Below are 25,392 nucleotides of genomic sequence, written 5' to 3' on the forward strand. Positions count from 1 at the left end.
ACTTATATTTTAAAAACGGTTCAAATACCATAATTCGATTCCACTTACAATTTCTCAATTATTTTCCACAAGCATTTTTCTAATTCGATTTATGAATTTAGATTATTTTGAATATAAGTTTAAAAGATAGATTTGGACAAAAAAAAATAAAGCATGTTTTTCAAGCATTGAGTAAAATATTTTCAACTCAAGCCCGACCTAAACCAAATTTGCAAAAAGATATTTGATATTTTCTCACTATTTTGTTGTCATTCTACCATTTTACTGTTATTATTTGGTTATTAGATAACTCTTGTCTTATTATTAATTTTATTGTTGTTTTAAAGACATTTGTTTATTAAATTACATCTATTTTAGTGTTATTTAAGTATAAATAATTTTTTAAATTTATTTTCAATTTGTTGGAAACATTTATTTTAATGTTTTTAAGCTATTATATTTTTTTACTTTTTATATAAAAAATAAGATAATTTTTTAATACGGGCTAGGCTGAACTTAGGAAAAAATTTAAGCCTAAGCCTATCAAACCAGCCTGACCCAGCTTAACCCATAGACTGATCTAATCATAACATCAAATATACATTTTTTTTCTACTGTAATAATTACTTTTACTTTCATGCAATGTCACAAAACCCCCCCTAAACGTAGAGAGAAACAAGCAGACATATAGAATGATTACAGAAAAACTTAGCCTATACATACGTGATTTAATCAGCATTTCTGCTAATGTTTCCATGTTAGAAGTTCTAGAAAACTTCATTACAAAGTAATAGTATTTGGGGGGGGGGGACCTGTAATGTTAAAAGCAGAAGAGGGGGGCAGAAAGGACCATTTTGTGCAAAGTTCAGCAGAGCCACAAACAGAAACATTCATATGCCTTCATATCCTGTAAAAATCATTTGCCCGAATCATGCAGCAGAAATACATTCATGAATTACATCATGTAATATGAAAGTGAAGATTATAAAGGCAACTCATACTTTGACTAGTTGGAATAGTAAAGTTATTCATGGCCATCTAACCGAGGCAAGAAAGGGAAAGAAACGGATGCAAACACTTGAAAATGATGGGGAAAAAAGAGAGGAAAAGATAGAGGTGCTTCTACATGATAGCACACAAGGTGCAGTCGAGGCACTAGAATCCTTACGTTGCCTTGGGCGTAGACAAGGAGGGGACAGACAGGGGTCTTCGCCCCCCAAAATGATAAATCTCCTATTTAGTCCCTTCGAATTTTGTTAAATTACATATTAGTATAATGATAAAATTGCACTTTGCCCCCTTTAAAATTTATAATTCATCCCTGCCTCCCAAAGCAAATTTCTGGCTTGACCCCTCTAAGCGCCATGTATTTGTGTGAGTGACCTAGTTTATCTATAAAACATGCAAATTCTTATATTGCTTGATTGGCATGATTTCTTAATGGTCCATGTCTATTGTTGAATACTAAAATATTGGAAAGAGATTGATACTTCCCTCTCTTATTAGTAAAGGTCTAATGAGAAAAGCAAATAAAAGAAATCTAAGAGAATTTAAATCGGGCAGGCTTTTTTTCCTTTAATTTAAATATTTTTATGCGTATCTTGTTAGTAGAAAACCACACCAAGGAAATTAAAGAGAACTTTGGCACATCCGCATCATTGAGCACTTCTAATACTCCTAAATGGTTCAAGTGATCTTTCCTTAATCCCTGATCAGTTTAAACACACAAAAGCCTTTGAATCACAATGATAGCAATCTTCATCTAAATCTTAAGAAATAATATTTGATACATTGACTTTAGAGTTTTAATTCCGCAAAGGGATTTAAGAAACCGTCATGTGTCTTATTTATTTTTTAAATATCAATTAAGAACACTTGGCTGTTTTTTAACCCCACTTATGAAATTACACGGGTTATGTGACAACAAAAGCATTAGGTGCCAAGGGAATAGAGATTCTTAGTCAGCATTTGAACTGATTCAATATTCACAACGATAAAGTTTCAAGGAAATAAAGAAATTCTTCGGACAAAAAAAACAGGAGAGAAATAAAGAAATTCCAGTGCTGTTGGAACCAGACCAGGAACTGGCCGATATACTGGTCTGGGCAAAGCGATTGAACTGCTCAAAACTGGTAAAAAGGAAATCGAGACAACAAACCGACGGTTGAACCGTCCGGTTCATAATTTTTTTAAATAAATTTTATGAACTTTTAATTGCTTATTTAATTATTGTTGGACCGGCAGTCAAACCAATCAAACCGGGAACCAGTGGTTTGACCAATTTGACCACCGGTCCGGTTTTTAAAACATTCAGGCCACAATTTGATATTGGAAGGAGTCAGGACTTTAGATGGGCTAAAATGGTTACGTAAAATCTTTATTTCATGTCTCATCAAGTTAGAAAGTTAGATTTAACCTTGGTTTGTCTACAATAAAAGCTTCGTTTAAGTTAGGTTTAAGATCGGTCTGTCACAAGTCTAATGCTAGCCAGCTTAACTATCAAATAATTTTCATGGAAGAAATACTACTCGAAAGCAAAAAGTTTAAAGGAAAAAGGGAAGCTAGCACTTTGTACAACTGAAGATAATGACCCACTACTCTAATCTACAATACTTTGTCAAATCTAGGAAGATCAAGTGTATTTGAGATAACTAACCTTTTGAAAGACTACGCTGTTTTGAATTCACAAGTTGGTAGACCACTAGTAAAAGTAGCCTAAACACTTTGCTGATCCGCAAAGGCACTTTTTTCTCCTCTGGTCTGCTCTATCTGGTGGAACAATGCCGTAGCTATATGTCAACTCAGTCATTGGAGGTATGTGTCTGTAGGCATAAAACACGATATGGAGATCACACTCCTTGCTATTCTCGCGCAAAACTGGCTGCCAGAATACATTCGGAGAGCAGCTGTGGTTCATAAACCGAGCTACATTACCGGCATGTTTTGCATTTATAATTAGAGGAAACGGGATCTTCAGAGTCTCATTAGATGCATTCAAGAAACCTTCCCCCGACTGATTAGTACGGGTTGCATAAAAAATATAATCATCATCGTTTACGCATCTGAGCTCCTCTGCACTAGTAATATCAGTTACCTCCCCTCCATATTCACAAATAAAAGCCCCGGAGCGGATAGGATCCCATGACCTTAGACCCCAACCTTTATCTTTAGTTTTAAACACTTCTAAACGAATTTTCAGACCACTCTGACATACCCTATTCTTGCAATTAGGAGGGCATATGCATGAAGAACCACACTCATGTATCAACGGTTTTTGGCTGACAAGAACCCCATTTGTAGTATATGGAAGATTACCACCATTTCTTTGAATGCAAGGGCAGCTGGAGTTTCCAGCTAGACATCCACCATGGCAACCACAACCAGTTGAAGATTCATTTGAATTTACAGGTTTCGAGTACTTTAGACCAGGATAATATGTGAAATTTGATGGCCACTTTTCATCATCAACATCATTTACAAGAGAAACAGGTATACTTTCTGCCCCAGAAGTAAGATCATGCGATATAACCCCAACTCTAGCAGTACTGCCATCCTTCCATTGCTGAACAGATTTCCACACTGTGTATGCTTCAGGCTGCCCGGATAACCTAACTAATTTGTACTTAAATACATTGCAACCAGACTTCCCTTTGTCCACCCATGATTCCTGGATTTTATAAAGACCATCATAAACATAAATCTTTCCAGTTGGATTTGCTATATCTTTTACACCACGAATCACTCGAACCTCATTACCTCGGTGCAAGCTCTTCTCTAAAGCAAGATTGCCCCGTTCAAGCTTCTGATCAGTTATTTCCATGCCTTTATTATTAATATTGCCACCTTGACCACTATAAACCAATACATCAGCATCCTCCGAATTATCCTCATATCCTCCAGATGAGACAATACTAACTGCTACTGGCTCTTCATCTTGAGAGACCTTGAGGCCCATGTAATCAATACCAGCCATAATTGGAGCATGTAACCCAACCAAACACATCTCCATCCTGAAAAAGAAAATATCTCCAACTTCCACACCAGGCACAACACCAATTCTCTTCTTCACATTGGTTCGAATCCCTTTGTTCATTAGGATCGTCCCTGCTCTTAAGTCAGGCCGTCTAGTTACTCCTGGAGTAGATTCCTTTGAATCCTCAATCTGAGAAAGCTTTCTTCGGAGCAAATCATAGATCATGCGTATATATCCTACCGAATCCTTGTCACCATCGGCTCGCTTGAATGTATCAAAATCCATGAGATTAAACGACTCAACAATTTTATCAACCATAGCATCTACATCCACATCGGAGGAAGCAACATTGATATCCTGGCCACTGCGAGCTCGCGCCCTCTTCGGAATCCTTTTCTTTTTGGTGGCAGCCTTGCTAGAATCTTCGCCATCATTTACATGAACCCAATCACTATAACCCTCTTCTTCTTCATACTGCGATGGACCGGGATTTCTCGAACTCCGTCCAGAAGACCCAGCATCTCCATTTGCTCCACTCCTGAATGAATTGATAGGAACCGCCGGAATGGAACCATTGAACCCAAAAGGCATAGGAGTTTGCATGTTGTGAGAATCCAGGTAACCCGAAAACGGGTAGAATGACGCAAAACCAGGGGGAAAATGACCAGCAGGAGGTGGGCACATAAAAGGGGAAGAAGCTTGGGGATGGGGAAATGAAGGGAAACTGGGCGTTGAAGGGAAAATAGGAGCCAAACATCGCAACGGCCGCACATTCAAAACCCTAGATTTATCCACATAGTCTTGCCCATCGTCGTCTTCCATATCACACAAATCAAATTGATCGACACTTCGATTCTCAACAATTTAGAGAACCCTAAACTAATTAAAGTTCCCAAAATCTAAATAAAGGCAACGCTAATAAATTCAAATCAAAACCCTAGGTTTATGCACCGAGTCTTCCCCACCGCCGTTTTTCATTTCATACAAATCAAATTGATTCGTGACTTCGTTTTCTCAACGATTTGGAGAAATCTAAGCTAATTAAGTTACTGGAAACTAAATAAAGGCACTGCCAATAGATTAAAAAAGGGAAATTTTACCTCAAATTCAAAGCAAAAAGCATTGATCAGTGCGAATTCATCCCATTTTCATGAAAAAAAGTGAAAACCCATTACTGAGAAAAAAGTATATCTCCAAACCCACGACCAAATTTGACTGATTAGATCCGAAGAGACTCGGTTTCGCGAAATGCAGTGAAAAATCCCTGAAAATATGCACAAAGAAAGTGAGCAGTGAGCAACGAGTGAGCTGGTGCAAAAGCTAAAGCACTCCCTCAATACAATATTTAGTTTTTAAAAAAATGGGATAATATAATTTTTGGCCCCTAAACTTAGCAATTAGGTCTACTTTCATACTTGTTTTTATCTAATTTAATATCTAAACTTAGTAACTATATTCATTTTGGTCCCTAAACTTTAAAAATACGAAAGTTTGATGATATTAAGATGATTACGTGGTTTAATATTAGAGTGCCACATATAGTATTCTAATAATCAGACTATTAGTTTTCGATTCAATCAGTTTGATTGGTTCAACTACTAGATCAACAATAAGTAAATAAATAATTAAAATTTTAAAGAATAAATTGATTCAACTTGTTCAACTAATGGTTTTTGTCCCAATATTTGAGTTTTACCAATTTTGAGCATTTTGTTTCAATTGGTTCAATCTTTTTGTTTGGACTAGTGTATTGGTCAACTTTCAATCCAGTCGGTCTAATTGATCAATCCAGTTATGTTTTAAGAACATCGGTAACATCATCAAGTCTTGATGGAATTCAAGTTCAGGGACCAAAATGAATTTAATTGTCAAGTTCAAGTACAAAAATAAAAAAAAATACAAATACCACTGTGGACTTAGTTGTTAAGTTCAAAAGTCAAAAATTATATTATCTCTATTTTAAATAAATAAATATATATGTACGTGATATAAAGTATTTTGTTTTATCCTTTTACATTAAAAATTATTTAAAATAATATGAGATATTAATTTTATAAAGTAGAATATAGATTTAGATAAATATAAATATCAAAGTAAAATAAAATTATTACATTACAAATAGATTAAAAATTCTGTAAGTCATGATGGATTTATTTTCCGGGTACGTGTATATAAATGTGACTTGTCTCTTTTTAGTTTTGGATCTATTTTGTGGGTATGTTTGCCATCTTCACAAATCATGATGGAAAGATAACGGTGTTTGTTGTCGCTGAAACTCCACCTGTCACTAGTAGTTTCTCTTGAAAAGTGGGTGGTTACTCGCCACTTTGGATTATTCGAGACTGATTTCCTTATCGTATTAAATGTTTGTAATCGCTCCAGATACGTCATGCTTTAGTTGTGACAGAGTCAATTGTTAACGTACCATAATATTCTATTGATGCTGAAGCTGAAGTATTTGTTGTGTTGATGGAGCTTATACTTCACCACCTACGACAAATATTTGTTACTTTTTTCCTCTGGATTGTATGACCTCATTCACGGTTTGAATTAATGAACTTCCTTTAAAAAAAGTACAATAAAACTAAAATTTAAAAATTGAACTAAACAACCGCACATGACGAAACTCAAATACCAGTACATAAAATTATGCATAGTGAATCTCAAGCCTGAGTATTTAGGAGAAGACTTCGTTGGCTTAGTACTTAATTTTTAAAATTATCAAATATATATTCACCTTTTTAACACAAATAAAATAAAATATAATTATTTAAAAAGTAAATTAAGTAAATAAAATAAATTTATCGAGATTATGTTGACACATTTCTATTAAATGTTTAAATTTTTAAAAAAAATAATTTATTTATTGGCAAAGTTATGGTTATATGCTCATTTTAGTTAAAAATTAGATTTTTTTTATTATTTAGGAAAATAGATCGCTTCATTATTTACGTGGTAAAAAAAACTCATAAATTTACAAATAAATATATATTTTACTAAAAATGACATACTTTCCTAAATAATAAAAAATGGGTCTAAATCCCTAATTTTTTTTACTAAAATCAGCATATATATATATATATGTAATTTTAACTTATTTGTTAGCGTAAAGTCCAAATTCTTTAAAATTACCTAAAATCTTCTTTATTTTTATTCACATAGTTTTACCATACAACCCTCCAAAAATTGAACGATCTAATATTAATATATTATTGATATCTGAGTTTAATTTTAATATACAATTTAGTATTTAAGTTTAATTTTAATGTTTAAATTGACACTTAGACTAAATAATATCATGTGCCCCATTGAATATTTAACTCATGTGCTCTAATAAAAAGAACATAAAGTATTTAATTGGGACAAAAAAATTAAGTATCAAATTAAATATTGAAGTCAAATTTAAATACTTAATTAGGAAAAAAAACTCAAGTATTAAATTGAATATTGAAGTTAAATACAAATACAAGAAAATATATTAACTTTTTTTATTAAAATTTATATATGTTTTAAATTTTATATTATTAAAATAATATTGATATGTTTTTATAAATATGTTAATGCCCGTATTGCATGATTTTCATATATATATGTTTTTTTTAATATAATTAATTTTTAATATTTTTTTATCTTGTGAAATTTCAATAAAATTTTTAAATTATCCAAAAAAACAATTAAAAATATTTAAATTTTAAAATAATACATTTTAAAATATCTTGAAAGTTTTAAAATTGTTCATTCCTGTTGAAATTTAATTAAATATCAAAAACCTTATAATAATATAAGAAATGAAAATTCCAATCTTTAAAGAATAAAATTTGGAAACAAATTTCTAATACACACAAACTAAGGCTTCGTTTGGATGGGCGATTGACTGCGGTGCGGTGCGTTTAACTTACTTTTTGTCTCACGCTACAGTATCGCTACAGTATCTAATCTCACCGCCACCGCTGTTTTTACACTAACCGCAGCTAAACGCACCGCCCATCCAAACTCACCCTAAGTATACTTCTAATCTTTTTATGAATTTTGAGATAGTTACAACTCTTTATGGGCCAGTTTGAACTTCACTCGAAGAATGAGATGATTTGAATAAAAATATAGACCCAACAAATGGGTTTGAATAACAAAATAATGTTCATTTAGAAAATGGATCAAGCTTCGAGTAAGGCTTTTTGGCTTGAGCTCAGCTCGTATTGAATCTACAAAAATAAAAAAAATGTTGTTTTCTTGTTGTTTTTTATTGTTTTGCTGCTATATTATTGTTTTCTCACTATTTTGCTATCATTTTACTATTATTTTGTTACTATATTGTTCTTATTGTTTGGATATTATATAATTCTTATTTTATTGTTAATTTTGTTACTATTTTAAAGGTATTTGTCTGTTAAATTGCACTTATCTCAGTGTTATTTAAGCACATATATTTTTAAAATTTATTTTCAAATTGCTGGGAGACATTTATTTTAATGTTTTTAGTATTTTTTATGTATTATATTATTTTTATAAAAATATTATATAAAAAATTTGAATATGGGCCGGCCGAACTTGAAATTTTAATATTTTTATTTACATCGAGCTTGACCAAAATTTTAGATCAATTTTTAAGGTAAAGTCAAATCCAAACTTAACAAACATTCCTAAAATTTTAATTGAGCTAGACTCCAACCTAAACACCTCTACTTCTACTGCATGCTAATTAGATTTTGGCATTATTGTTAAACAACAAGGCATTATGCTTTTCTTTTTGAAATAAAAATAAAAATTTTGAAATAATTTAATGAGTATTTTAGAATTTTTTAAAGTTAGAGCAATCAAAATGTTAATTTACAGTAGTTTAATGACGTTAGGTGTAATTTACCCAAAGAAAAACCCTCTCTAAACTCTCCCTGGCTGAAGCTTTAAAAATGGTTCTTCTGACTTCACAAACTTCCTTTTTCTTTCATCTTTTTAGCCCAAAAATTAAAGGAAAAAAATAGAGGTAGAAGATTATGCCTTCATTTCCACAGCCTGGCTCTGTTACCATCTGCGAAATTAACCGAGATTTGGGTATCTCTTCTTTATGTTTCTTTTTACTTTGTTTTTATGGGTTTTTTTCCCCTTTTGTTGCTTTGTTTCAATGGTTAACACCAGTAGTATTAATCTGCAGTTACAGCCGATGCCCTTTCCGATAGTGAAGCTAAGGATACTTATGGAAAGCTTCTTGTACGTCATTAATCGATTAACATTTTTTTATTTAAAAATATATGTAAGAAAAAAAAGATTGGGGTATCAAACTTTGGGGATTTTACAGGGAATGGCGTTCAATCCAGTTCCGTTTCAATCCTTAGAGGATCCCACGCAACCTCCACCAGCTTCAAATGCTGCCGTCTCTCAACCCAAAGGATTTGTATGATTTCATTTCACTTCCTTTTTTCTGTTAGTGTAATTTTTGGTTTTTTTTTAGTAGGTTTTCACTAAGCAAAGAGATCTTATTGCAGGGAATGATAACTTCCTCCCTCAAACACATTTTTCTACCCAATGATGTGAGTTTATCATTTCCTTGTTGCTTTATATGTGTATGCATTTTCTCAGATATACATATAGTGTTGGTTTTAGCATTTTATTGGTTGTTAATTGGTGAGCCTGAATGACGGTTTAAGTTGCCCAGTATAATCTAATTTGTTATTTAAAAAAGAAAAAGAATCTTCCATAGTATGACAAATATGTCATTATGATATATATGCGCGCTCGTGCATTTGTCATATATTGCCACAGTATGTTACTCTTTATTGGACTGGCCTGTGTGTGTATCCATGGAAAATTCTGCTAGTGGCTTGTTTAGTCTCCATGAGCAAGGTTGAATAGGTAATACATACCCTTAAGGTGTAGTAAAATAATAATAAAAATAGGACATGTGGCAGTTTTTTTAACTCCTTTGTGGAGTTAAAAGATTGTATTGCTGGTGTACCGAATTCGAACCCTATATATATGTGTGCGCGTGTATAGTGTGAAGCAATTTGGCAGTTTTTTTACTCCATTATGGAGTTAAAAAATTCCATTGCCAGTGTACCAAATTTGAACCCTATATGTGTCTGTGTGTGTATAGTATGAAGCAATTTGGTAACTATATTAGGGTACCTATTTATCTTAATCATAATATTTGTATTGGATACTCTAGAAAATGTATGCTTAAACATAGAATTAAAAGAGAAGATGGTTTTTAGTATTTAAGTCTGCAGTCTCATTTGATAAGTTGTATAGATTGATTTGTTACCAGAAGTTGCTCTCCAAGGTGTGAGCTGGCATCAGCACAAACATATACTGGCATTTATATCCGGTTCTAATCAGGTTACGGTTCGTGATTATGAAGATTCAGGTGAGAAACTTATTATATCATTCTATGCAGAGTTTTGTGTAACTTAGTTTTTTATTTTTTGTTGTTTGTCTCCTAGTTCAGTTTGTTTTGTTAAATAAAATTGCTTGAGTTTATCACTTTTTGATGCATACAAGTTTTGTATAATTTGAACAGCAGGGAAGGAGCCTTGCATTTTAACAAGTGAGTCACAAAGAGATGTTAAAGTTCTAGAGTGGAGGCCAAATGGTGGAAAGTCACTTTCTGTGGCATGCAAGCAAGTATCCTGATTTTACAAACTGTTAACCTTTTTTTTCTCCCCCATTTATGTCAAATATTTTTGATATTTTCTCAATTATTTATGGGACTTCAGGGGTGGAATTTGCATTTGGGCAGCATCTTATCCTGGTAATGCGGCATCAGTTAGATCTGGTTCTGCTTCATTCTTGGGGGCACTCTCTAGAGGTTCCGGGACTCGGTGGACTCTAGTGGATTTTTTTCGAAGCTCTCATGGTGAACAAATAAGTGCACTTTCTTGGAGTCCAGATGGAAGATATCCTTACTGATTATTCATGTGATATTAGTATTTTATTGCTTTAATTCATTGATGAGATTGTGCTTGGGAGCCAGAACTAGGAGTGAGAAGCGTTTATTAACTATTAAAAATGTATTGTATTCCATAACATTTTGATACATATTTGGCCTCTGCCTCGTATGAAAGCTCGTCATTCTCAATTTGGGATGTTGCTCAAGGTATATATATATAACTTTGTTCTCCTGAGCTACTTTTAAGTTCAAGTTAATAAGATTAGTAACCTTTTGATGACCCTCCCTCTTATTTGGAGCATATTTGTTCATGAGAAAGAAACTTAGTTGGGAGTTTGGATAGGCTTGATTAGTTTTGCTTTTTAAGTCTTAAACTTATGATTGTAAGTTAAAAGCTATGGACTTTCTTTTTCCTCCAATATCTGCAAATATCAGGTGCTTTTTGGTTTATTTGGTTGAGATTGCAGGTTTGAAGTCTATTCTCTCATGCATGTTTTATATTTATGGTTTAGTTGTTTTTTTATAAAGTTTTGTGCTTATTTGGTTTCTTAAATAGCTTCATAATTGGAGAGACTAAATTTTCATTGAAGTTGTTGTATTTGGTGTGCTAGTTGTGATTGGATTACGAATGCTAGGATTTTGGTTTATATATACATATATAGTCTCTCGTGCATTTGCTTGTGATGTTAATGTACTGGATCTTACGCGTGGTAAAGGTGCAAGCAAGCTTAGACTGGCAAAGCTTATGGCAGTTTGTGGAAAAAGCAGAGAGTTATGGCTTCATGTACAGCCTAGTCATTGGATAAAAACAAAGGCTAAACCTTAGATGTGATTCCTAAGGAACCCCAGCATGAAGCATATGGGCATATGTATTCAATTTCCTCTCTTTCCTTTATAATTCAGAAAGCTGCCATAAATCCTAATGACCTATCTGTCGTACATCATCCTTCCCTCAATTTGTTATTTGAACATACTCATTTTTAAATAGAGTTGTTGTTATTATTATAACAAGTGCAAACTTACCAATCCTCTAAGACTCCATGGTCAGTTCTCTTGAACTCAATCTTGTGTGCAAACTACTGTTCAAGGTGGTTGGAAAGTAACAATATATAGTAATATGGGGCATCTAGATACTTGCTTGTCAGATTTGAAAGATGATGTGCCATGCTGTAAAAGGATACCTTTTGCTTTTCTTCGTTGACATCCTTCAATGACCATCATCATATTCATACTGTAAAAATATATATGTAATATATTAATTCTTATCTCATACTGTAAGCAGGTTGCTTAAAATATAATTTATACTGTCATCTTAAATATACATTCATGTTGATGTTATTTCTTTAGAGATTTTAGTCACGATTTTGGATGGAATTTGCAGGTACTGGGACTCCCATTCGACGGGGATTAGGAGGAACATCAGTGATTAAATGGTCTCCAACTGGAGATTACTTCTTTTCTGGAAAATTGTATGTACCTGACAGGTCTCCGAAGTTTATGTCTAATTCTGATAAAAATGTCTGCTAATGCCTCTATCATGTTGCAGTGATGGAACCTTTTATCTTTGGGAGACAAACACATGGACTTCTGAACCGTGGTCTTCAGCTAGTGGTTTTGTCACTGTAAGTCATATTATTTTTTAAGTCATTGAACAATATTTATTAAGGTTAAAGTTTGCAAGGTGTAGAGATATTGTCAGATGGCTGCTTGCGTTATGACTACCCTTTTTTCATTTTATTTTATCTGTTCAAGTTTTCTTGGTTGTAAGTTTTAAGGTGATTTGCCAAAAGGATCGTATTTCCACTTTTTATTCTTCAAACTTAAGCTTTCTAGTATGGAATTGAAAACTGTAGGGTCAAATCATATGTTATGAGTTCATCTTTCCCTAGAATTTTTCCTCATCATTTGGAGTGTAAATGTTTGAACTTACCAACGGTTGACTTCTCTCTCATTATTGTCCTGAAGGTTTTACGTCCTAACAGTTATTGATGCATCAATTTAATCAGCTTGTGTGGTTCTCATAATTTTATCATTTCAAAAAAAAATTCAGTGGATGATGCTGACATGACATTAGATTTTACCTATTTAAGGTTTAAGTGATCAACCACTTGTTGTTATCAGGTTGCAACCTGGGATCCTGATGGTCGTATGGTCCTGCTTGCTTTCTCCAAGTCTTCAAAATTGGGTTCTATACACTTTGCATCAAAACCTCCATCATTGGGTATGTTTGCTATCCATCAACTCGTTCTTTATAGTGGAATAAAAACTTGCTCTTGGTTATGTGGAATGAACAGAAATTGAAAAGGAAAAAGGGGGGGGGGGAGAAAATACAGTTTGTTACAATGGTTTTCTTTTTTCTCCTTTTAATTAAGGCCATTTCACTGCAAAGACAAGATTACCTTATTCAATTTTAGATTTTAACTCGTGTGAAAATAAGATAATTGCATGACATGATAAATTGTCATTTCCTTCCCTTTCATTAGTTGAACAAGGCTGGTAATGTATGCCTCTTTTCTCTTTGCCTCTTGCCCATCTACCCCTTGAGGGACCGAAGGTATCCAAATAAGGTGAAATTCTTCCCACTTTTCGTCACCCTTCCCTCCTCTCCTTCCCTTCTCCTCAAGGTTCCCGAACATGGAGTTAACAAGCTTTTGAAACTTGGTCTTCTATGGGTGACATTGAGGATTTCCCATTCAATAGTTAACCTTTTTCTCTTGAAAACAGGAATAAGAAAATTCCTTTACTTACAACCTCTTTGTCCATGTCCCCTCTCACCTTGCAATGAGCATTCCCTTATGCATGATTTTATATTAAACCATGCTTTCATGTTTTAAATGAATTATCTGTTATCTTTTGGATGTTGTTTATTTAGTTGTTGACGGGTGCATTATTGTGAAAGTGGCGTAAATCTAATTTCTTGTCATTTATTCTCTTCAGATGCCCATTTATTACCAGTTGATTTGCCAGAGATAATATCATTGACAGGCAGGTATGTGAAGTCGGTTTTATGGTTTGTGTTAATTTCATTGGGTCCTATGATCTCATGCATAATGTATTCTTCACCTTGCTTGGATTGTCATGCAAACTGTTCTGTTCTCAAATATTTTGTTATGCAGTCAGGGAATCGAGAAGATAGCCTGGGATGCTTCTGGAGAGCGATTAGCAGTGTCGTATAAAGGAGGGGATGATATTTATAAAGGTCTCATTGCAATATATGATACGAGGAGGAATCCCTTGATTTCTGCATCACTAATGTGAGTTACTGCTTCTCTTATCATACACTTCTGTATACACCGCTTTCATGGAAGACAGAAAAAACCTAAACATACCATTCTCCTTTTCTGGTTTTAGTCATAGATATCACAAGACCATTCCTCGGGATCCATCAAGAGCCGAGTGAAATGATCTAAATCAGATCATTTTTCTGTACCCTGCGCTCCCGTTTGATATTTATACTCTTAACAGCTAACCTATATATTTGTTACTGTAATGTGGATTCAGTGGTTTTATACGAGGTCCTGGCGACAATCCAAAGCCAATTGCATTTTCCTTTCATGACAAGTTTAAGCAAGGACCATTGCTTTCGGTGGTAAATTCTCATCATTTCCTCCGCTTTTCTGATTGTTAGATTGTCAATTTTTTGTGGTTATTTGAATCTGTATGATCGGTATGGAATTCAAATCGCGTTATGTATCTTTTTTGTGCAGTGCTGGAGCAGTGGATTTTGCTGTACTTACCCTCTACTATTTCGATCCTAAATTTCTTACGCGGTCAAGGTATTTTCAGGTCTGCCATGTTTATTGACTGCATGATAAATTTTAGGCATGATACATAAACAAACCCTTGAATTTCACCCAGATGAAAATCAAATCTCTTTTATTGCGTTATGAACCCTTAATTCTATTGTAATTATACCCATTAAATTTAAGAGTAAGTGACATTTTGGCTATTAAAAACAAGAGAATTTTGATATTTATTTGGAATGTCTGTCCTTGGATTTTTTGGTTGTTGCCCAGATTTAGTATATACTTATTTAGCTGTGAACATGTTGCTCAAACTTTTCGTTTTTCTTGAAGCACTTTTGTCTGATACACGGATACGAGGATTTGACGTCAAAGGACCCTCCATTTACATGGAAAAAACCTTGGAGAAGTCTCATATCCATATTGGATACATATCCATATCCAACACACTTAAACCCAAGTAACATAAGTTATGAAAGTATGTCACATTATTCGCATAAGATACGAGAATATGATCTCAAAGGACCCTTCATTTAATGAAAAGCCTTAGAAAAGTCTCGTATCTGTATCGGATACATATCCAAATCCAACACACTTAAGTTCGAGTAACATAAGTTATGAAGGCATGTTACATTATTCGCATATGATATGAGAATATGATCTCAAAGGACCCATCATTTAATGAAAGGCTTTAGAATACTCTTGTATCGGATACATATTCATATTCAACATACATGTAAGTTTAAGTAACATAAGTTATGAAGGCACGTCACATTATTCACATTATTCGCATAAGATATGAGAATATGACTTCAAGTGACCCTTCTTTCACATGAAAAACCTTAAGAAAATCTCATATCCATATTCGGCACACACTCAATTTCGAGTAACATAAGTTATGCATAAAAAATGTTACTTTTACGAATGATTGCATGAACCAAAAGACAAATGTTTTCGACACATTAAATATTTTACTCTTGTTGCAGGCATTTAGAGGCCAACCTATGTATGGCATTTTTATGTGAAACTGTGTAGATGGGATTATTAGATCATTATACTTGAAAACACAATGGAATTATATTGAAGGGAATCCATATATTTTCCAAATTTTTGCATCACAATATTGATTTTTTTTTTAGTTATTATTTATTGCCTTATTATATTGTTGTTGAAAATTTAACTTTTTAGCTTCATTGTTGACCTTTTATTTTAATGATGGATGAACCTAGTCCGTGACTCCGTGAGTATCACATTTTATTTTATGCAAAAACAAAAGGATTCTAGAAACCTAATCTAAAACAGTTAGAGTGGATAATATCAAATTTATACATGATTTTTTTATCTAATATGAAGCTTGATACATAAATTTTTTTTAATATAATTATACATATGAAACTTGAATTGCGATTTATTTCTATACAATGACATTTGATTTTGATTTAATTATACACATTTAAACAAATTGTATCATTATACAAAATTTTAATAAATTGATATGAAAACAATGGTAAATTATTGTATTGTAATGTAATAAATTTAAAATGTTTGAATTCATTTTAAAAATTGACCATAAACGTGTTCTTGCAATATTAATTTCAATTTGATTTTAAAACTCGTGATCAGTATTTACACCCTTGATGGGTTTATCGAATGCGAATGATTAGTTATTGGATTCGCTTCAGTAAATATTTTAGGAAACTAAAAAAAAAAATCATGTATAGAAATGATTCTTTCTTGATAGTATGTTGATTTGAGAAGGTACGTGAAATATTAAAAAGTTTTAAAATAGTGGGGATTAATGTTGTAAAAAAATAATACTTCATAATTAAAACTTGGTTTTTGATAATAATAAAAACTTTACGGAAGTTCTTTCTTGATAGTACTAATGGAAGTAGGGGTGTAAATGAGACATTAGTGCTCGCAAATAACTTAAGTTCGATTTGAAAAAATTTAAATTTAATTTGGTAATTCTGGAGTTGAGCTCGAGCTCGAGCTATCGATCGAGCCAAATTCAAGTTTAGCAATGCTTGACTCGAACAGTTCACAAGCCTTGTCGAGCTTTCCATATTTTTATATTATTAAATTGGATTATTGCTTTTAATATATATTAACTCTAAAATTAATTATTGAGTAGAGCTTGAGTAAAAAAATTAATAAACAAATTTAATCGAGAGCTTGATTATGTTTTGAGCTAAGCTCGAGTTTAATAATATTTGGATTCAACTGAACTCGATTTCACCTTAAATGAGAGGAGGAATATGCATTCTAATTGTTTGGGTTTTTTCAAGAGGAATTGATTATACCATTTATGGTTTAAGAAAGATGTGGAAGAAAGTGGTTAGATTGATTTATAATTAATAAAAGTTAAAATGTTTTACCGGTGAATAAGAGGTCGGTGGTTAAAATTCGAAATAGAATCTCTAGCATAATTTTAAAGTTATTTACCTAAATTTTTACTGGTGAATAAGAGGTCGGTGGTTAAAATTCGAAATAAAATCTGTAACATAATTTTAAAGTTATTTACCTAAATTTTTACCATTGAATAAGAGGTCGGTGGTTAAAATTCGAAATAGAATCTGTAACATAATTTTAAAGTTATTTACCTAAATTTGTCTCTCTATAAAAAATCTAAACAATTTAATCTCAATCATTTTTTCGTACATGAGCAACTAAAAACTATTAATCACAACGTTAATATTTTTCTTTGTCAAATTCACATAAATTCGATTGGTATAGTAACAAATTTAGTTCGTACTATTTTTGTAAATATGTAAATATTGAGACTAAATTTATTCATTTTTTTAAATTAAGACTGAATTAACAAAATATGTAAACATTGAGGACTAAATTTGTTATTAAACCAATCAAGATTACGCACAATTGACAAAAAAATATTAATGCCGTGATTAATTGTCATTAATTGCTCACTTTCAAAACCAACAGAGATAAAATTGCTTCGAAATTTTTTAAATGGAATAATTTTCTAAAATTTTAAATTGAGAAAAACCCAAAAAGTGTTTTTGCCTAGTTTGACTAATACCAATAATTTTGTTTGACCAAATATATATTACAATACAAATCATCATTCTAAACATTTTTCTAGTGTTATCCATAATTATCTCATTTACTTCTATTTTTACCGTAATTACATTAAAATATAGTAGGGCCATGCATTATTGTATGAAATTTGGTCAATTTGCATTTAAATGCCTTTTTTTAATTATTTTCCATATTTGGTATTGGACTTTTTTGCATTAAAATCATTAGTTCAATCAAACAATTTCCATTTATATTTACAAGTCAATGATGTGATATATGCTTAGATGTCAATCAAATGTTGGTGAACTTGTTAAGTTTAGAACTCTTTAACTAAAAATGGGTAAAATACTATAAAGGCCCTCATATTAGAAATTGTATTATATTTTACTCCTTTTACTCAAAAAAATAGTAAATTAGTCTCTGTACATAGATCAATGAGTAAATTAGTCATTTCTATTAACATTTTCATCCATTTGTACTATGAAAAACTAGTATGGTTGACAGAATAATCAGACAGTTACATATAGTGTGCCATGTGTACCTCATCTTTATGTACAGAGATTAATTTTCAATAGTAAAAACGGATGGGATTTTTAACAGAAGGACTATTTTGCTCTTTGATCTTAGTACAATGATTAGTTTACTCATTTTTTAACAGAGAAGACAAAATACAATTCAACTATTAATTCAATGACCTCCATATTACTTTTACCAAAAAAATGCTTAAGAACATACCTAAAGTATATATAGACACATTATCCATAAAAAAATACAAATAATTAAAATTTAATAATTAATTAGAGAATTAATATCTTACCCAATATTGAGAATTAAGTTCTTTGATGATGTTATCAATTGAATTTAAATTTTTAAATCAAAAGAACAAAGTTATTAAATTATTGACATTAAAATAAAAGCAAATTCACAAAGAATACAAGGATGAGAGAATAATTAAACCATAAATCTTTTGTTTCAATTTTAAAAAGTTAATATATTCTTGATACCTAAGTTCTGCTTCAATATTCAAATTGGTACTTGAATTTTTTTCAATTTGATACTTGAATTTTTTTCAATTTGATACTTAAGTTTTTTTTTTCAACTTTCATTGTTTAATTTAGTAGCTAAGTTTTTTTTTTGTCTCAATTAAGTAATTATGCTTTTTGGCTTATATGTAAAAAAACACTTAAGAAAATGTAAAAAAAAATCAATTAAGTCCCTCTATTAAATTCACACCTAATTAAGATCTGTCGTTAATGGTTTTCGTCATTGACCACGTTGTCATTTAAAATAAATTGGAGAACCAATAAAATGGTGACACTTGACAACTTATGATTTAATCTGTAACACCCCTAACCCTTATCCGTCACCAGAATAGGGTTACGGAGCATTACTGGAATTTACAGATCAAATACAAACATTTAATATGATTTAACATTCATATTAGAAACCAATCATAATCAATCATATTGTCCCTTATATGAGCCCTCAAGACCCAAAATACACATTAGAAACAGGTCGGGACTAAATCGAGTATTCAGAAAATTTTTCAGAAAATATCAAAATTTTTAAAGGTACAGGGGACACATGCTCGTGTGGTCAGGCCGTGCGTCTCACACGGTCAAGAGACACGTCTGTGTCTTAGGCCGTGTGGACATCCGAAATAGGGACGCACAGCCGTGTCCCAGCCCGTGTCCAAAATTATGAGCTCATTGACTTGGGTTACACGGCCAACCCACAATGTCGTGTGTTAGGCCGTGTAAGCAGACTGACTTGCATAAATAAGGTGCAGGGGTCACACGGCCAAGCCACACACCCGTGTGTCAAGCTGTGTGAATAATTTGAGCATTCTGTTTTGTAATTTAAATGATGCAAAGGACACAAGACCAAACCACATACCCATGTACTAGGTCGTACGTCACACACGGCTAAGACACATGCCCGTGTGGACAAAAATAGGCAGTTCCAAGCCACATTTTTCACCCAATTTGTCTTTCACCTACATTAACACTTAAACACTTCAACAAACTACAACAAATCATTCAAATCAAGCTAATATCAAGTTTGATATATGTCATAACACCCCATATGTCCAAGTATTCAATCTTACTTAATTGGCCATATAAACATATATGCTTATTTATAGCAAACTTACTACGTCAAACCAAACATCAACATACCTATGTGATTTCCATCATTCAACCATTTCAAACATACATCAAACATGATATAGCCTCTTATATACACATCAAAACATGTCCATCACAAGTCATTCCAATGGCTAGTTATAACCAAAATATTTATATGCCAACATTAGCTAAATAACCAAAATTAATTTACTATTTATACCAAAATGAGCTGATGGATAATGTGAGATATCTCCGCCAAGCTTCCAACCCAACGAGCTTCCGAATTACTATAAAATAGAAAAAATAAATATAGTAAGCTTTAAAGCTTAGTAAGTTCGTATAACATGGAACTTAACTTACCATTTAATCACATCAAAGGAAACATACAAAGCATACTTAAGCAAATTGACCAAAAGCCCTAGCACATATCCTCATTAATCGTGTTAGACATGTGTTTCATATAAATATCAAAGAACATGTATGAACTCAACAATAATCATATTTCCATATACATATAATTTCCACATCAATTTTTCCATATAACATGTACAAATCATATCCATATATTTTAAATATATTTCCGTAATAATTCATCTCAAACTTAGATTATCTCATATTAGAACTTTACTCGTTGAACCATTTAAAATATTGATGGATATACGGGTGGTACACACAAAGTGTACAATTCTGTAATCCGTCAATTCATATACAGGTATGTCAAGCGAGCATATATCCGGGAAGCTCTTTCGAGCCATATAACGGGAAGCTCAAGTGAGCCTTGTAACGGGAAGCTCATAAGAGCCATAATTGGGAAGCTCATGCGAGCCAATATCGGGTAGTTCCGGAGAATCATTAATCAGAAAGCTTATAAGAGTCATTTATTGGGAAGCTCCGGAGAGCTATTAATCGGGACGCTCATAAGAGCTGTGGTGTGTCCACAACACATGCAGGATCACAATCAATCAGGATGCTCATAAGAGCTATTAACGGGAAGCTTGTGAGAGCCATATATCAGGAAGATCAAGAGAGCCAACATCGGGATGCTCATGAGAACTAATAACAGGATGCTCTTGCGAGCTGTGGTGTGTTCGCAACACATGCAGGACCACAACCAATTCGGGAACCCTGTATCCATCAAATTTTCATTTATTCAAATGGGACTTAATACTTGTCGGTCATCGTCGGATATGTAATTAATTTCATATACATGGCAATGATACAATCACATACATACTATTTACACATATAAATTCTCAATTTAGTTACACGAACTTACCTCGACAATGTTCGTATACATGAAAGCTACTAATCCGTTACATTCTCTTTTTCACGATCTAACTGCATATTTGATCTTTCCGGATCTATACGAATGAATTTAACATCAATTTATATTAAATTCAATCCAATTCACATCTTTAGCAAAAATATCATTTTGCTCCTATACTTTTAATTAATTATAATTTTGTCCCTAGGTTCGGAAAATGAAATTCATGCAATTTAATCCTTATTCCAAGCCTAGACGATTTTTTACATGTAGCAATAACAGCCCATGCATTTCAAAAAATTCAAAATTTTTCCATGAATTTTTCATCTTTACAATTAAATCCCTAAATCTCAATTTCATCAAAATTCACTTTACAAAAGTTGTTTTGTAATAGCCCGATTTTAGGCTTAGTCGGAACAGTGGTTTCGGGACCACAAATCCGACGAAAAAAAAATGTAATGGCTTGAATTTTCAGAGGTGTCGGAACGGTGATTCGAGATCACTAAATTCGACAAATGGGTAGAAAATATTATTAATTTAGTAAGTATAAGTTAAATATGAAGTTAGGAAAATTTTTGAAATAGTGAATAGTGCACTAGAAATAAATATTAAAATAATTAGAATCGAAATGAGGTATCAAGACCTCGGGGATTTTAAACTGAGCCATAAATATTTTTATAAATATTTATGGAGTGTTAAAAAGTTAGTATTAAAGTTTCGTTAAGAAATTTTAAAGTTCCGATAATTAATTGAACAAAAAGGACTAAATTGTAACAAATGCAAAATTTTGGGAAATGATTAAATAGCTTAAATGATAAAAGGAAGAGGGCTTAAAAGGCAAATAGACCCAAGGTCTATTTGGGCTGGACGGCAGAGGCATGAATTAAGGGCAAAATTGGAAAATTGCAAAATTTGCTTAATAAAGTTAGGACCCAAGTGGAATTATCTAGATTTCTCTTCATTTTTCTGAATTCTCATCAGCTAAAACACCATGGAAGGGCTTCTTCAAGCTGGTTCTTCATATTTTTATTACAAGTAAGTTCAATTCTTGACTATTTCTTGAAATTTTTGTATTTTTATGACTTTTACAACTAGGCCCACTTGTTAAATCCATTAGTTTTTGATTTTATGAAAGAAGTTGAAAGTTGATATGAATATGTGCTGGAAGTATATGATGATTTAGCATGAAATTAGAGCTTTAAATTGTTCATATGCTGATTTTATTGAAAGAATTGAATAGAAAGTGAATGTTTGGGACCTAATAGTAAAAGAGTTTGAAGATAGAGTTATATGTGGAAATTCTGAATTTCAATAGTTGTGTAACAACTTATAATGTCTAGTAAAGTACTAATTGAGAAAATTAGATTAATTGAGGGGTTAATTGAGAAAGGACCGAATTGTATAAATTGTGAAATTTGGGGCAAAATGGAAATCAACATTTTGCACTAAAGCAGTTTTGGACAGCAGCAGTAGTGTAACTTTGAAAAATCACCAAAAATTGTAGAGATTGAATTAGAGGATGAATAAAATATGAAACTAAAGCTTATTGAGCCTAGTTTCTTATAAAAGAAATGATGTGAGCAATGGAATTGTAAATCATGAGATATAATAGATTTTGTGAGACAAGGTCAGAATGAATTCGGGTTCCCCTGTTCTGACTTTGGAAAATCAATAAAAATTGTACAAAAATGATTATGAGTTATAGTTTATATGGTTAGAATCCTTAATGAGTCTATTTTTAGAAGAAACAAGCTAAAATATCATCCGAATTCTGTACAATGAGATAATTAATTTTTAGTGAAGAGTGGTCGGAACTGTCAGACAGCGAAACAGGGGAAACTTTAAAGAATAAACTGTACTATTTGGCTGAACCAAAAATTATGAAAATTTTATGGTATGAAGATATGTGAGTCTAGTTTCAGGGAAAATTAACGGATCTTAATTTGGAGCTCTTTAGCTCCGGATAAAAATAATTTAGTGACTCTGACTCGGATAAACAGCTTTGAATATACATGTTAGTGAATATTGAAATTATGGTTAATGTTGTTTAAGTGTGTTATACACATTAAGGATGTGGAATGGAGAGGAGGAGGAGGAAAATTGGGAAATATATGAATGATTCGTGTATAAATGGTCATATGTTTGATTATAACTCATAAACGATGAAATATGAATGATGCTTATTTTTGTGCATTATTGGTCATGGTTTAAGCTCATGTGTGAAAATAAAGTTTCATAGTATGTGTGTATGGTATATTCAATATATGATTTGGCATGAAATAATACCATGAATGGTTTATGAATTAACACATGTTGGTAAGCCTGATATATGAATAAATGATCAAATTGAGCGGAACGCCGGATTTGAGTACTTCTGATCAAGTGACAAAGTGATAAGTGGTAGCTTTAGCTACACTTATCTGATCAAGTGACAAGTGGAAAGTGATAAGTAATAGCTTCGGCTATACTTATCTGATCAAGTGACAAAGTGATAAGTGATAGCTTCGGCTACACTTATCTGATCAAGTGACAAGTGAAAAGTGATAAGTGATAGCTTCGGCTACACTTATCTATGTGATAGCTTCGGCTACACTTATCTGATCAAGTGACAAGTGAAAAGTGATAAGTGATAGCTTCGGCTATACTTATCTGATCAAGAGACAAAGTGATAAGTGATAGCTTTAGCTACACTTATCTGATCAAGAGACAAAGTGATAAGTGGCTACACTTATCTGATCAAGAAACAAAGTGATAGGTGGCTACACTTATCTGATCAGGGACAAGTGATAAGTGATCATACGTAAGACCATAGTTATACTATGGCAAAGCGAAAGTGAAGTACTCAATTTTCCGTGACCGTTCCGTAATTTGATTAAGGATGGTAAGTGACAAATGGGCCCAAAAGAATTAAAGTAAATGGATAAGTGGTAGTGTATTTATATCAGGACGATGTTGTTATTCAAACTAAAGTGATATTTTCATTGCTAAATTGAGAATTTCATAAATGTGTTATTGAATGGTATAATCAATAAACATTGAGTTAAATGGTAAATACGTATTAGTTTTGAATTTGATGTCATTGAATTGTACGTGAATTAAATGGAAATTGCTAGTGATATGATTTAAATTATGAGCATGAGAAATTGCGAATTGAATGAAATGGAAATGAAGCATTAAATTGCATGAGTATGTATCGGGTCTCGCAGGCCCTAATTATTATGATTATAATATTTTGAGGATATATTGTGAAAAGTTATAGAAACATGTTAATTATTTTGAAAGTTTTAATTTTGATGAAATTTTATAACTCGGTTAAATACGTTTACAAGTGTATGTGTTTTGGTAATGCCTCGTACCCTATTCCGGTGTTGGATACGGGTAAGGGGTGTTACATGTTTATCTATTAACAACCTTTCATTTTCTACTATAAAACTTCATAATTCATACATACTCATCCATGGCAAAACTCTAGCACTTTAATAACTTTACAAATTAATCCTTGAGATAGCTAGATTAAGTTATTACGATCTCGGAAACATAAAAATCATTAAAAACGGGACTAAAATACTTACCTAATTAAGCAAAATAAGCTTGCTCAAAACTCAACACCAGAGATAGGGTTTCCATGCCTTTAATTTTAGGAAAGATGATAAATATGATGATATTTTTATTATTTAATCATTTATCATCTTTTATTATTTCAACTTTCTAATTTAGTCCTTTTCTTTGATGAATTTTCCAACGATGACTAATCATACTTATCTACTAACTCCACTAATTGGTCTATTTGCCATATAAGGACCTCTAATTTTGAATTCCATAGCTATTTGATCCATTTAGCTACTAGAATTCAAATTTTACACTTTATGCAATTTGGTCCTTTACATCCAATTGGACATGTAACCGATAAAATTTATTTACGAAATTTTCATACGATATTTAAATCATAATGCAAACCATGAAATAATATTAAAATGATTTTTCTTTTAGACTCAAATTTGTAGTCCAAAAACCATTGTTTCGATTTCACTGAAACGGGTTGTTACATAATCTAATGTTTTCTCATGAGAAATTATTAAACATCAAAAAAATTAACAAAATTAGAATAAAAAAAGAAAAATATTAAAATATTAAAAATATTAAAAATATAAATATTATAAATATTATAAAATATAAAAAAATCTAATAATAATTTTTCATATATATCTTTTTTTTATATTTTTTATGATTTTTAATATTTTATAGGAAAAAAATATCAGATTAAACTAGAAGTTACCACATGTCATCATTTGGTTGGTCCATTAATTTATTTTAACAGTCAATGTGGTCAATGACGAAAACTGTTAATAGAGGAGATTAATTGATTATTTTAATTTAACAACGAGGGC

At 32.0% G+C, this 25,392-nt stretch overlaps 2 protein-coding genes across 5 annotated transcripts; one reads left to right on the top strand and one right to left on the bottom strand.

The window, feature by feature from the left end:
* Window positions 1-582: 582 nt before the first annotated feature.
* On the bottom strand, window positions 583-5,279 carry LOC107938989 (histone-lysine N-methyltransferase, H3 lysine-9 specific SUVH1). Its single transcript, XM_016872272.2, has 2 exons — window positions 2,636-5,279; window positions 583-886 (listed from the first exon to the last, which is right to left on the bottom strand). The coding sequence occupies exon 1, from the start codon at window positions 4,772-4,774 to the stop codon at window positions 2,681-2,683; it is 2,094 nt and encodes a 697-aa protein (XP_016727761.2). The 5' UTR covers window positions 4,775-5,279; the 3' UTR covers window positions 583-886; window positions 2,636-2,680.
* Window positions 5,280-8,848: 3,569 nt separating this feature from the next.
* LOC121209479 (aladin) lies at window positions 8,849-15,662 on the top strand. Of its 4 annotated transcripts, none has more exons than XM_041080173.1 (16): window positions 8,849-9,001; window positions 9,102-9,157; window positions 9,246-9,341; window positions 9,433-9,477; window positions 10,196-10,310; window positions 10,464-10,563; window positions 10,660-10,839; window positions 10,981-11,039; window positions 12,214-12,301; window positions 12,379-12,454; window positions 12,954-13,053; window positions 13,770-13,821; window positions 13,949-14,086; window positions 14,334-14,421; window positions 14,540-14,608; window positions 15,562-15,662. In XM_041080173.1, exons 1-15 carry the CDS (start codon window positions 8,944-8,946, stop codon window positions 14,588-14,590), a joined length of 1,302 nt encoding a protein of 433 aa, XP_040936107.1. In that variant the 5' UTR covers window positions 8,849-8,943; the 3' UTR covers window positions 14,591-14,608; window positions 15,562-15,662. The 4 variants fall into 4 exon arrangements, with proteins under 4 accessions (XP_040936107.1, XP_040936108.1, XP_040936106.1 ...); XM_041080174.1 differs by lacking the exon at window positions 15,562-15,662 and adding an exon at window positions 14,909-15,524; XM_041080172.1 differs by lacking the exon at window positions 15,562-15,662 and having other exon boundaries at window positions 14,540-14,808.
* The last annotated feature ends 9,730 nt before the right edge of the window (window positions 15,663-25,392 follow it).

The sequence above is a fragment of the Gossypium hirsutum genome, chromosome A11, assembly GCF_007990345.1.
Source record: "Gossypium hirsutum isolate 1008001.06 chromosome A11, Gossypium_hirsutum_v2.1, whole genome shotgun sequence".
In the NCBI taxonomy this organism is placed as follows: domain Eukaryota; kingdom Viridiplantae; phylum Streptophyta; class Magnoliopsida; order Malvales; family Malvaceae; genus Gossypium; species Gossypium hirsutum.

Bases quoted from the DNA above. Each gene is read 5' to 3' on its own strand.
- LOC107938989 (XM_016872272.2), bottom strand. From the start codon at position 4,774: ATGGAAGACGACGATGGGCAAGACTATGTGGATAAATCTAGGGTTTTG.
- LOC121209479 (XM_041080173.1), top strand. From the start codon at position 8,944: ATGCCTTCATTTCCACAGCCTGGCTCTGTTACCATCTGCGAAATTAAC. The intron at 9,478-10,195 runs GTGAGTTTATCA...TAAGTTGTATAG, and splicing joins ACATTTTTCTACCCAATGAT to ATTGATTTGTTACCAGAAGT. The intron at 10,840-10,980 runs ATATCCTTACTG...ACATTTTGATAC, and splicing joins TCTTGGAGTCCAGATGGAAG to ATATTTGGCCTCTGCCTCGT.